Source organism: Choloepus didactylus, chromosome 2 (genome assembly GCF_015220235.1).
Source record: "Choloepus didactylus isolate mChoDid1 chromosome 2, mChoDid1.pri, whole genome shotgun sequence".
NCBI lineage: Eukaryota > Metazoa > Chordata > Mammalia > Pilosa > Megalonychidae > Choloepus > Choloepus didactylus.
This window is the reverse complement of record NC_051308.1, coordinates 147,730,135-147,744,346: the sequence shown is the minus strand read 5'-3', so window position 1 is coordinate 147,744,346 and position 14,212 is coordinate 147,730,135. Positions and strand designations below refer to the sequence as shown.

General features: G+C 36.5%; 1 protein-coding gene across 1 annotated transcript in view; it reads left to right on the top strand.

The window, feature by feature from the left end:
- Positions 1 to 14,212, top strand: part of ABCD3 (ATP binding cassette subfamily D member 3) — a 116,408-nt gene that overhangs the window by 30,974 nt on the left and 71,222 nt on the right. The window contains exon 2 of the mRNA XM_037826594.1: positions 9,927 to 9,963. Coding sequence (XP_037682522.1) covers positions 9,927 to 9,963 — 37 coding nt within the window. The remainder of the gene's footprint in view (positions 1 to 9,926; positions 9,964 to 14,212) is intronic.

Here is a 14,212-nt window from a genome sequence, read left to right as displayed (position 1 = left end):
TGTAGTATATTGTTTGCAGTAGATATATTTTTTCCCTATATTCCCCTCTATTATTAACTTCTAGTTATAATGTCATACTTTGTTCTGGTTCATGAAAGAGATTTCTAATATTTGTATAGTTAATCATGGACATTGCCCACCACAAGGTTTACTGTTTTATACATTCCCATCTTTTAACCTCCAGCTTTCCTACTGGTGACATACGTGACTCTAAGTTTCCCATTTCCACCACATTCACACATCATTCAGCACTGTTAGTTATTCTCACAACATGCTACCATCACCTCTGTTCATTTCCAAACATTCAAGTTCAACCTAGTTGAACATTATGCTAATAATAGGCAACAGCTCCCCATTCTTTAGCTTACAACTATGTCCTGGTAAGTTATATTTCATGTCTATTAGTTCACATATTATAATTATTTCATATCAGTGAGACCCTGCAATATCTGTCCTTATGTGTCTGACTTATTTCACTCAATATAGTGCCCTTAAGTTTTCTCCATCAACTGATTTTTTTAAGACGGTTTTGTTCACACACCATACATTCTGTCTTAAGTAAACAATTGATGGTTCCCTGTATAGTCACGTATTTATGTGTTCACCACCATCACTACTATCTATATAAGGACATCTCCATTTCTTCCAGAAAGGAGGAGAAAGTCAAAGAAGGTAGAGAGACAAAATAAAAAGAAAAAAACAAACAAAACATGACAGCTAGGAAGCAACAAAAGGAAAGATAGCATTAAACTAGAGCAGAATAAAGAATCAGACAATATTACCAATGCCAAGAGTCCCATACCCCTCCCTTATGTCCACCTCTTAGGTACTTTGGTACATTGCCTTTGTTACATTAAAGGAATCATAATACAATGTTTGTGTTGATTATAGTCTCTAGTTTACATTGATTATATTTTTCCCCCAGTGCCTCCCTATTTTTAACAACTTGCAGGGTTGACATTCATTTGTTCTCCCTCATGAAAAAGCATATTTGTACATTTTATAACAATTGTTGAGCACTCTAGGTTTCACTGAGTTATACAATCCCAGTCTTTATCTTTCTTCTTTCTTTCTGGTGTCCCACATGCTCCTAACCTTCCTCTTTCAGTCATACTCACAGTCATCTTTGTTCAGTGTACATACATTGCTGTGCTACCATCACCCAAAATTGTGTTCCAGACCTCTCACTCCTGTCTTTTCCTATGTGTTTGTAGTGGTCCCTTTAGTATTTCCTGTAGAGCTGGTACCTTGTTCACAAACTCTGTCATTGTCTGTTTGTCAGAGAATATTTTAAACTCTCCCTCATATTTAAAGGACAGTTTTGCCGGATATAGGATTCTCGGTTGGCGGTTTTTCTCTTACAGTATCTTAAATATATCACAGCACTTCTTTCTTGCCTCCATGGTTTCTGTTGAGAAATCTGCACATAGTCTTGTCAAGCTTCCTTTGTACGCAATGGATTACTCTTCTCTTGCTGCTTTCAGGATTCTCTCTTTGTCTTTGGCATTTGATAATCTGATAAGTATCTTGGCATAGGCCTATTCAGATCTATTCTGTTTGTGGTATGCTGTGCTTCTTGGATCTGTAATTTTATGTCTTTCGTAAGAGATGGGAAATTTTCATTGATTATTTCCTCTATTATTGCTTCTGCCCCTTTTCCCTTCTCTTTTCCTTCTGGGACACCCTTGACACTTACATTCATGCGTTTCATGTTGTCATTCAGTTCCCTGAGATGTTGCTCATATTTTTCCATTCTTTTCCCTACCTGTTCTTTTGTGTGTATGATTTCAGGCGTCTTATTCTCCACTTCTGGCGTGTTTTCTTCTGCCTCTTGAATTCTGCTGTTCCATTCTGTGTTCCATTCTGCTGTTCCATTCTGCTGTTCCATTCTGTGTCTCCATTGTGTCTTTCATCTCTTGTGTTGTGCCTTTCATTTCCATAGATTCTGGTAGTTGTTTTTCAAACTTGATTTCTACCTTATGTATGCCCAGTGTTTTCTTTATAGCTTTCATCTCTTTTGCCGTATCTTCCCTAAACTTTGTATTGATTTAGCATTAGTTGTTTCAGTTCCTGTATCTCAGTTGAAGTGTAAGTTTGTTCCTTTGACTGGGCCGTAACTTTATTTTTCTTAGTGTAGGTTGTAGTTTTCTGTTGTCTAGGCGTCTAGTTTCCTTGGTTACCCCAATCAGGTTTTCCCAGACCAGAACAGGCTCAGGTCCCAGAAGGAGGAAATATTCAGTATCAGGTTTCCCTGAGGGTGTATCTTAGAAGGTTAACACACTCTGTGAGGCCTCAAGCCACTGTGCTTTTCCTAACCTGCCCAGGCACCTGTCAGCCTGTAGCTCCTGACTGGTCTAAGGAAGTGTGGCTTGTGGCTGTTTTCCCCCAGGCTCTGGGGTCTGGGTCTGAATGGAAGGTGGGCAGTAGAGCTGGGCACCATTTCTTCCTCTTAGGGAAGATAAACCCCTAGGAAGTTTTCATTTGCATTTAAGTGTGTTCTTTTTCTCTCTGACTCTGCTGTCTCCACCCTTGTCTGGGTCAGAGTGCTGCGAAATGAAAATTGTTGAGGCGTTCTCCACTGCAGAGCACTGCAAGCTGAAAATGGCTGCGGCTTTCTGCCTTCAGCCGCTCAGGTTGAGAGAGAAAAAGGGACAGAAAACCCCTTTCAGGGCCAGTCTGTGGCCCCCAGTTTCACCCGCTGGCCAGAGACAGCACCTGGTCCTCTGGGCTCCTCCTCCCGGCACAGAGAAGTCCCTTGGCTCTTCAAGGTCAGTCGTCACTAAAGCTTCTGTTTGCTTGTAGGGGATTTGCAGCTTGCATTAGGCAGTCCACATTTGCCAATTAAAACCCCAGTTGGAGCTGGACTGAGGTATATTCGCTTGTTGAGAGTGCTGCTCTCTATCACAGCGAGACTTTGCAGTTTGGGTTGCTGTGGGGGGGGGGGGGCGGGGCTCCTGGCTCGCGTCCAGAGTTTCTACTTAAAGATTCCATGCTGCGATCTCAGGCATTCCTCCCAATCCAGGTTGGTATACGATGTGTGGACAGTCACAGTTGTCCCCCAGTAGTTATTCCAGATCATTTACTAGTTGTTCCTGGTTGTTTATTAATTGCTCAGGGGTGCCTAACTAAGTTCCACTCCTTTCCATGCTGCCATCTGCTTCCGTCTTGTATGCATTGGGAAACAGTTTTTAAGATCACAATTTGGGATTTAGGAATACTCATTGCTATTAGGATGGTTATGATTTTTAGGCCATTCTAATGGACAGAGCCAAGATATACTTCCAGTCCAAATACAAGACTTCAAGATTTTAAATTAGCATCTTCTAACTTCCACCTGTTTCTCCTTTCTTTCACACTGATAAACCCTGGTTTTCGGGGACATGGGAGGGGTAAAATTATAATGTCCCATAAATTCTCAGTTGCTTTATTCCATTTTACACATACTACACATACAACAGTCTCCAAACAGGAATACAAATACTTCTACCATCAATATGATTATTGAAACAGTTAAAAACTTTTATACGTGCTCTCACCTTTCTTACTTAATTTTTATTGTATTTACATTGTCAGAGCATATAGCTATTACATATTATATTCTCTCCTGTTTTAACCCTCATTTAGTCTTGAATATCTTAAATATGTTAAAATTATATGTTACTCAGTTGTTTTCTGACAATGGATACTTTGTGGAAAAAACACTTTTTATGGTGCTGTGAATCTATAAACAAAATATGAAATGTGCCTCTGTTGTCATCTCTCACATTGGTTTTATTTCTATATAAATTTTAGAATCAACATGTTGGGGTTTAGATGGGAATTATTTTCAATCCATGGATCAATTTTTAATATTGGTTTTTTGCCTTCAATTTTATTAATCTTGCCTGGAGTTTATAAATGTGTTGGTTTTTTTTTTTTTTTTCAGAAATCCAAATTTTGGTTTTGCTTTACCTCTCTATTGACTTTTTTATTTAGTTTAAAAGTTTTTTGCTTTTATCTTATTCTTTTATTCTACTTTTTTCAGTTTAATTTGGTTGTTTTTTTTTCCCTAAATTTCTGAGGTAGATTAGCATACGTATTTTCAGCCTTCATTTCTAAATATGCGTTTAGATTATAAAGTGCTTTAATTGTATCCCACAGGTTTTTTGATATGTAGAATCTTTACCATTCATTTCAAGATTTTTAAAATTGTCCTTTGATTTCTTTGATCCATGATGCCTTTTTTTGGCTCTTTCAGTAAGAAGACTCATGACTTTTCACAAGTGTATCTCTTCACTTACCTGTCAGTTATCTATTGTTGCCTAACAAACCACCCCAAAGCTTAGTGATTTAAAACAATGAATTTTTCCCCTAAATTCTGTGGGTTGGCTGGGCATTACCTCTGCTGGTTTCATCTGGGTTCACTTGTTAAGCTGCATTCAACTAGAGGTTTGGCTGGGTTAGAAGGTTCAAGATGGCTTTACTCACATTTGGCGATTGTTGCTGGCTGTTGGCTGGGTGCCTTTGTTCTCATCTATGTGAGACTTACTTGGTAGGCTAGGTTATTTCCTTTCTCAGGTCAGCAATCTAAGAGATGGAAGCTGCAAGGCTTCTACACATTCTGTTGGTTAGAGCAAGTAACAAGTGCAGTTTCAAGAGTGGAAGAATAGATTCCTCCTCTTTTGGAAGAAACAGATAATTTGTGGCCATATTTAGTCTACCACAGTATCTAAACATGTGGGAATTTTTCTTATTTCCATTTTGTTTTTGATTGGCAACATAATTATTTTGTTCCTTTGATATTTGTTGAATCTTGACTCATGCCACAATTTATGATCAATTTTTATAACTGTTTCATGTGTGTGCTTGAAGAAAATGTGTATTCCACAGCGTTGCTTGCAGTATTCTCTGTGTATCCTCTAGGTCAAGTTTGTTAATGATGCTGTTCAATTTTTATATGATTATTGACTTTTTTTGGTATTCCTGTTTTATATCAGTTACTAGGAGAAGTCTGTTAGACAAGTTCACAGAAAAAGAAATTTTATTTTTCCTTTTAGTTTTATCTCTTTTATCTGATTGATATAGCTATAGCATTTGTTGCATGGGCTATCCTGTTATATCCTTGAACTTTCAGTCTTTCAGTATCCTTAGCTTTTGGTTGTTTCTCTTACTAATAGCAAGTAGTTGGATTTAGTTTTATATTCCATTTGATTTTGTCTTTTTGATTGAGATACAAAATATAAAATTTCACATAACACAAAATTCACAATTTTAAAGTGAGCAATTCAGTGGTTTTTAGTATATTCACAAGGTTGTGCACCCATTACTACACTTGGCAGTTCCAGACCATTTCCCTCACTCCAAAAAGAAACTCTGTACCCGTTAGCATTCATAGTTCCCTCCTGCCCAGTCCCAGCAACCACTAATCTACTTTCTGTCTCTATGGATATGCCTATTCTTGACATTTATATGGATGGAATCATACAATATTTGGCTCTTATGTTTGGCTTGTAAGTTTTCAAGGTTCATGCATGTTGTGTCATGTATCCGTACTTCATTTTTATGGTTAAATAATATTCCTGACTTTTGACTGGTATGATTGGTCATTTTGTTAGGCAGCCTCTAAGATGACCCCAGGAGCTCCCAGTGATCTTGTGTAATCTCCACCCCTTGAGCATGGGGTTGCCCAAATGATTCACATCTAACGAATAAAATATGGCAAAAATGATGGTCTTAGCTTCCCAGATTAGGTTGCAAGAAGACTGGCTCCCTCTTGCTGGCCCTCTTTTTTTTTTTTTTTATTAAATTCAGTTTTATTGAAATACATTCACACACCATACAATCATCCATGATACACAATCCACTGTCCACAGTATGATAACAGTTATGCGTTCATCACCACAATCTCTCTCTGAACATTTTCCTTACATCAGAAAGAACCAGAACAAGAATAAAAAATAAAAGTGAAAAAAGAACACCCAAATCATCCCCCCATCCCCCCATCCCACCCCATTTGTCCTTTAGTTTTTATCCCCATTCCTCCACTCATCCATGCACTAGATAAAGGGGGTGTGATCCACAAGGTCTTCACAATCACACTGTCACCCCCTGTAATCTACATTATTATATAATTGTCTTCAGGAGTCCAGACTGCTGGGTTGGAGTTTGGTAGTTTCAGGTATTTACTTCTAGCTATTCCAGTACATTAAAGCCTAAGAGGTGTTATCTATATAGTGCATAAGAATGCCCACCAGAGTGACCTCTCGACTCCATTTGGAATCTCTCAGCCACTGAAACTATTTCGTCTCATTTTGCATCCCCCTTTTGGTCAAGAAGATACTCTCAGTCCCACGATGCCGGGTCCACATTCATCCCCGGGAGTCATACTCTGCGTTGCCAGGGAGATTTACAACCCTGGGAGTCGGGTCCCACGTAGTGGGGAGGTTGCTTGCCCTCTTTTGCTCACTTTCTTTAAGGGGAGCCAGTTGCTGTATTGTGAGCTGCCCTATGCAGAGGCCCACATGGCAGGGAACTGGTGTCTCTAGCCAACAGCCAGGGAAGACCTGAAGCCTTCCAGCAGCCACTGAGTGAGCTTGGGAGTGGATCCTTGGCCTGTTGTGCCTTGAGATGACCACAGTCCTGGCTGGCACCTTGAATACAGCCTCTTGAAAGACTCTGAACCAGGGGCACTCAGCTAAAGCCACACCAGACCCACAGAAACGGAGATAATAAATGTTTATTGTTTTAAGTTGTTAAGTTTTGGGGTACTTTGTTAAATAGCAGTAGATAACTCATTCAGTCTTTGGTAATTTAGCATAATTACAGTTATATTTTGTTTGAAATCCTCCATCTTATTTTGTGTTTTGTGTTTCATGCTTTGTATTTCTTTTTTTTCTTTTCTTGCACTTTTTTGAATTTATTTATTTTTCACTATCTCATTTTTAACCTCCTATTTTTTCTTATTTCTGTGAGCAGTTGTATTGCATAGATCCTCATTTATCTCTGTAGTACCAACTTGCAATGTTTTGTTAGCAGTAAGTGCTATGGCATTTTCATTGAATACTTTAATTTTTAGAATTTTGGTTTGGGAGCAACTAATAAATTGATTGGCCAGTGTAGCAAGCCATGGCCTGAGCAAAACAGGCCTGCAGATCTTTGGTGCACAACAGTCTGCTTGACCAAGGCAGCTAAATGTTTAACCTATTGTCTTTGTAAGCCAGTAAGGAGAAAAAGGTTAAATTGACCTTCAAATGTAACTTTATGGGAAGCAAGCAGGAAGTGAGAGACTCTTAGTCTCACAAAAAGAGCAAAATGTAATTGTTCAAGTGTTATTGTAGTCCCTCCTGTGCCACCCCTCAGGTTAAAGTGACCTGCTCCTACATCTATGCTCCCCCCACCCTTAGGAATGTCTTTGTCTAAAACCCTTATAAAAGGGCTTGCTGTTCTCTGAATGGCACGGCCGATTTTCCCTGTGAAAGCGGTACCTGCCCGGTACCAATCAATAGCTGATTTTGGGGGAAGTCCATCAAGTGCACATTTCTCCCCACCTCCTCAGAGAGATACACTTATGCTCTCTGTCCATATCACTTTGGGATGTGTTAGGATTTCACCCCAGCCTGTACAAACTCACCAAATCCCACTTCCCATTCACCACTCCCTGCACCTGTGGTGTTCAAACAAACTGATCACACAAGTTAGATTATCTAGTGTGCCACAGAAAATATAGATCCTGCACCAGATAAACATCTCCCTTGGTCTCACACATAAGTTGTAGTTTTTAAACCCAGTCAGTATCGACCTTTACCCTTGGGCCTGATTTGTCTTAGTCCTAACCAGATCCTCTTTGTTCATATCACTAATTAAAGTCTGAATTCTTTTTCTCCTCTTTCAACAGTTGCTGTATAGGGTAATACTGCCATTTATACCTGCCAAGTCCTAGCTCTGAGTCTCATGTGTCACACAGATACTCAAAGTTTCAGAGACGAGCCAGGTTATACACAAGTTGCTCAACACCTCAGGATTTAGCATAATGATTTTGAGATTGGCCCATGTAGTTGTATCAATTAGTTTATTATTTTTATTGTTGAGTACATTTTATAAATTGTTTTTATTGTTGAGTACATTATAAATAGTACAACCTATTTATCTATTTACCTGTTGATGGACATTTGGGTTGTTTCCAGGTTTGGCTATTAAAAATAGAGCTACTATGAACATTTGTTTATAAGTCTATGTATGGACATGCTTTCATTTCTCTTGAGTACTTAGGAATAGAATGGCTGAGTTGTATGGTAGTTACATATTTAACTTTTTAGAAAACTGCCAAAATATTTTAAAAGTGATTGTGCCATTTTATATTACCACCAGTAGTGTATGAAAGTTCCAGTTGCTCCACATCCTCGACAACACTTGGTATAATCAGTCTTCTTAATTTTAGCCATTCTGGTGGATGTGTGTAGTGGTTTCTTATTGTGGTTTTAATTTGCATTCCTCTGATTAATGATTTTTGAGCTTTGTGTGTCTTATTTAACAAATCTTTGCCTAACCCAAGATTACTGAGATTTTTTCCTATGTTTTCTTCTAGAAGTTTATAGTTTCACCTCTTGATGTCTATGATCCATTTCAAGTTTATTTTCTGTATGTGATGTACAGTAAAGGTTGAGGGTTTTTTTCCCCCAGTACCATTTGTTGAAAAAATTTTCCTTCCCTCATTGAATTGTCTTGTCTTGGCAACCTTTGTCTTAAATCATTTGGCCATACATGCGTGGGCTTATTTCTGGACTTGTTTTTCTGTGTTTTTGTTTTGATCTGTATTTATATTCCAATGTCATATTCTCTTGATTACTGCGGCTTTATAATAAACGTTGAATTCCAGTAGTATAAGTCCTCCAACTTTGTTCTTTTTCAAAATTTTGGTTATTCTGCTTCCTTTGCATTTCCATATGAATTTTAGTATCGGCTTGTCACTTTCTATAAGAAAGCCTGATGGGATTTTGATTGGGATTTTATTGAATTTGTAAATCAGTTCGGGGAGAATTGATATTATAACAATATTGAATCTTGTGATCCATGAGCATGACATAGCTCTATTTATTTGGTCTTCTTTAATATCTTTGCAATGTGTTGTTTTCAGCATGCAGGTATTGCACATCTTTTTTTTTTTTCTTCCAGATTTATCCCTGAGTATTTAATATTTTTTGATACTTTTGTAAGTGATATTTCTATAATTTCAATTTCCAGTTGTTCTTTCCTTATATATATAGAAATAAATTGTTTTTTATATATTGATGATACATCCCTTTTTTTAAGATTCCCTAGAATTTTATAGTAGATGTTGATGAAGTCTGTAATAAAGATAGTTTTACTTCTTCTTTTCCAGTCTATGTGCCTTTTCTTTTTCTTGCCTTATTTTGCTGGCTGGGTCCCTCAGTAACAATATTGAATAGAAGTAGTGAGAGTTGGCAGTCTTTCATCCATAGGAGACTAGCCTGGACTTGTTTACGTGGTTGTGGAAAGATTTCTAGCAGCAAGCAAGAAAGAGGGTTCCAATACATAAACATTTTTCAAGCCTCTGCTTGCTTGTTTGCTAATGTTCCATTGACCAAAACAATTCACATGATTGAATCTTTATTCAAAGGTGGAGAAATAGACTGTACTTCTCCATGGGAGGATTTTAAAACGTGTGTATTCACATGCATATATATGTAAAATTAGCAAACACGATGTCAGTGACATAATAGTAGCAATTAACATTTTTTTAGTACATTCTGTAAGTGACACTTAATAAGAGGCAGCCTGCACTACTGTTATTTAACATGTTCTATCTCAGTATGATGGGGAGAAAGAAGCAGCCCATTTGGAGAATTTGGAATATTCTATCTTAAAATAATTTTAATAATGGGAACACTTTGCAAATAATGCACTCTCTCTCTTTTTTTCCTCTGCAGTAAGAAAAGTGGAAAACCACCATTACAGACCAATGAGGTAAAATTTTAAATCATATACTCTTTGGGATTTCATGTATTTATTTCATTTATTTTGGTATGTGATTTTGAATTAGGATAGAATCATACAATTTTAGAATAGATGGGAACTTAATCCACCAGATAGCACAGGAATTCCTTCTGAAATAGGAATCCTTGACAGGTATTTTCTATTATTTCCTCGAATCTATTCATTCAATAGAGTTTACTACTCTAGGAGGCAGCCATAGCTCTGTTAGTTCTAGCTCATGAGTTTATCTGACCCTAGCTTCTTATGATTGATTGTATTATGTCTTTCATGTAGCAACATAGGGCAAGTCTCTTGCATCATATGTTTGAAGATAGTTCTATCTCCTTAGGCTTTTTTTTTTTTCTTCCTATGCTAAACAAGCCTTGTTCCTTCAAATGCTTCTCACTGTGTGTTTCTGATATTTTTTCAATCCTGTATGCATTTCTCTGGACCTATATTAGTTAGCATCCCTAGACGTTGTGCTTGGAATAGAACACAGTTGTCCAGATGTGGTCTAACTAGCATGGAATATATCAACACTATTGCATACGTTGGTCTGAATACCGTATTGCTAAAATTCAGCCTAAAATTGCTTTTACTTCTTTAGCTACAACTGTTGCTTACATTAAGTGGAGTCTATGGGGAATTATAACCTTTGGACAACTTTCTGATGAACAATTCTCTAAACAGATCCCCTATATCTTATATTTGTCAGTTGATTTCTTTTCTTTGTTTTTTTAAATAACAGCTTTATTGAGATATGTCGTACCATAAAATTCAGGATTTTAAGTGTATAATTCAGTGAATTTTAGTATATTCACATAGTTGTGCAGTCATCACCACTAATTCCAGAACATTTTCATCACCTCAAAAAGAAAACCTGTACCCTTTAGCAGTCACTTCCCATCTCCCTTCCCCCTAGCCCCTGGCAACCACTAATCAACTTTCTGTCTCTGTGGATTTGCCTATTCTGGACATTTCATATGAATGGAATCATGCAGTTTGTGCTCTTTTGTGACTGGCTTCTTTCTCTTACAGTGTTTTCTAGGTTCATCTATGTTGTAGCATGTATTATCAGTCCTTCACTCTTCTTTTTATTCCATTGTATGGATATTATTTATTCATTTGGTGAGTTATAGACATTTAAGTTGTTTCCATTTTTTGGCTATTCTGAAGAACGCTGCTATGACATTTGTGTACAGGTTTTTGTGTGGATGCATGTTTTTATTTCTCTTGGGTGTTTGCTGAGGAATGGAATTGCTGGATCATGATAACACATGATCTTTTAAGCAAACATTAATTTATCCTTGTAAATATCAGCTTATTCAGTTTGGTCCACTGTCTATACTATTTGTGTAATTTTGAATATAATTCTAACCTCTAGTATGTTAGGAACAAATTTAATTTATCTTAGGTACAAATTTAATTTGCCATCTCTTTCTTCTATAAAATTGTTGATAGGAAATTATCCTGTGTTATCTCTTAATCTGGTTTTTGGTTATGGTTTATTCAGCTGTGATTATATTCCACTGTGGCAAAATCTGGTCCTTATTTCTCCATTAAGGCCACAAGAATTAGAAACATCAGATTCCTTGGTTAATTTATGATTCTTTTATTAATTCAGTCTTTCAACAAATATTTATTGAGTCCCTCATGTTTGCATGGTGTTCTAGGTTCTGGAGATACAGCAGTTGTAAAGACAAGTCTCTATCCTCATGGAGCTTACATTCTATAGGTCAGCTAATATACTCTTATCATAGTCTTAGCAAAGAGGAAGATCAGAATAGTTTGACATGACTTAGTAAACTCATTCTGGCTTCTAGTGATCAGTGTCTTTTCTGTCTTCCCAAACCCTCCATATTAGTGTCTCTCCTTTGAGTATACTGTAGTTTGACATCAGATTTGCTCTTTTTTAGTTTCCATAATCTCTCTTTGCCATTTGAAAAATGAGACAAGATGTGCTTGTCTCTGGCTCATCTCTGTCTCCATAATCTCTTCATATTTATGTCAGAGTTATCAAACCTTAGTTAACTCCATTATATATAAGTTATCAAACCTATCTGGATATTAACATCTCGGCAAGTTTTAGGGAATAATTGAAACTCATTAGGACAGCTAAATTTATTCATTCATTTTTTTATTCCTTCTTCCTGTTTTTCTCTATAAATATCATTTGAGTATGTACTTATTTGCTGGTTGTATAGTGTGAACAATAAAAATTTAGTTTAGATTAAATATTTGGCAAAAACAAATCTGCTGTCACATTTATAAAATTTCTGGGAGTTGTACACTTGCATGCATACACACATATACATATGCTAATATGAAATCTGGTTGTCTAAATATTAAGTATAGTAAGATATAGGTTCCTCATCAGAATTTTCTTATTTTTCTACAGTGAGTGATTACTTGTGGTAGAAGAAGCTATTTAAAAACAAAGGGGTGGGGAGAGAATTTTCAAAAGACCTGAGATTTAAGAAAGAGAAAAAGGCTTAATGGAATGTGGGAAATAGTATTGAGAGGTAGTTGACTTGATTTTAAATTACTTCATTTAATTTTGGAATAGTATGTATAATCATGTTTATACCATGTATAAAACTAAATACTTGTTGGTTTGGTGTTTAGCATTCCCATGCATGTTTTTATACTTTTGGATGTATGTGTGTGTATGTGTGCGTGCGTGTCCATAAACAATATAGGGAGGATTAAAAATTTTATAAATGGAATCATTGTATACATCATTCTCCTCTTTTTATCTGCACAGTTTTTTAGATCCATCCATGCTGTTAGCTATAGATCTAGTTAATATAACTGCTCTATCATATTCAATTTGTGAACATTTAAGTTATTTAAAATTTTATGTTGTTATAAACAGCGTAATTTTTTTTCTTTTATGTCTTTAAGCATGTCTGCAGGAATATCTGTAGGATAAGTTCCTAAAAGTATATCAGCTGAGTTATTTTATGTTTTAAAGTGTTTATTTTACATTTCGATAGATATTACATAATAGTAGTACTAATTTACACATGCCGCAGGAAGAATGCTTACACTCTTGTCAGCACTGTTTGGCCTTTTATTTTATGTGTTATCTGAAGCATTTGTCTTTTTCAGTCAATTTTAATTCATTTCACCTTTCTAAGTTGATTGTTGTATCAACAGGAACGTCTCACTGCCCTTAGACGTTTTCATCTCCCAAATGTTAGGAACATTTTTTTTCTGATCTTTTTATTACTTTAACTTCTTAAATAGCCTTTATCTAATGGTTTGGTTATCTTTTCTATAATTTCCATGTTAAGCTTTCGTCACCAAAGTGTTTTGTTCTTTTTTTAAAAAAACTTAGTGGGAAGTTCAGGGGTAGGGAGAGTTACTTGTGATTTTAAGATGATTTCTTAGGAGAGGTTGTGTTATGAAATGTACTGTCACTGTAGGTATTCTCCTTTAGATTGGTTTCAGATATGAATTTGATTATGTATCAAGAATGGTAGAGCATCTTGGCATCTGTTCTATCTGAATCCAGCCTTCCAATCCAGATGTTTCTTTGCAGAAAATACTTTGATGACTTCAAGAAGAATATAGTTTCCTTCATGGATTGAAATGTAATGAAAATCAAGTCAGCTTTCTGTCAGCTTAAGAAATATTAGCACTGACAACAGGAACAGAAGAGAAAGGGGAGGAGGAATTGTATCCTAGTTAGCTGCTAATATTTTAAAGTGCTTCAATGTCTCTTTCTTCCCTCCCCTCCCCTCCTGTCCCTGTCCTGTCCTCGTCCCATCTCCGTCCCATCCCTGTCCCATCTGTCCTAGTTCATTTCTCAAGGGCAGGTAGCAATAGGTAGCCCTGTGTTTGAGTCAGAGGATGGCCATTTCCCACCAGGTAATTATTCTATCTAAGGTTTAAGCTAGGAATGGAGAAGGGTATTGACCTTGATGGGGGATGAGGTGGAGATACTGTAGATAGTTGATTTGATTTAGAAATACTGATTTAATTTTGAAGTAGGTGATACTTGTGTTATAAAATTCAAAAGATATAAAGGTAAACACTATGTTGGGTTCGGTGTGAGGTTTGGTTGGGTTTGGAGGTAACAGGGTGAGAGAAGGAAAGACCTGAGAGTAGAAGTTTGAACTTTAAAAAAATAGTAGGTGGTATATATCTACTTCTCTTTATGCTTTTCGTTTTGTATTTTCTCAGTTTGTGGAAATAAAAGGAGATTTAGATTAAAGTTGTAAGGTTTATCTTGAGA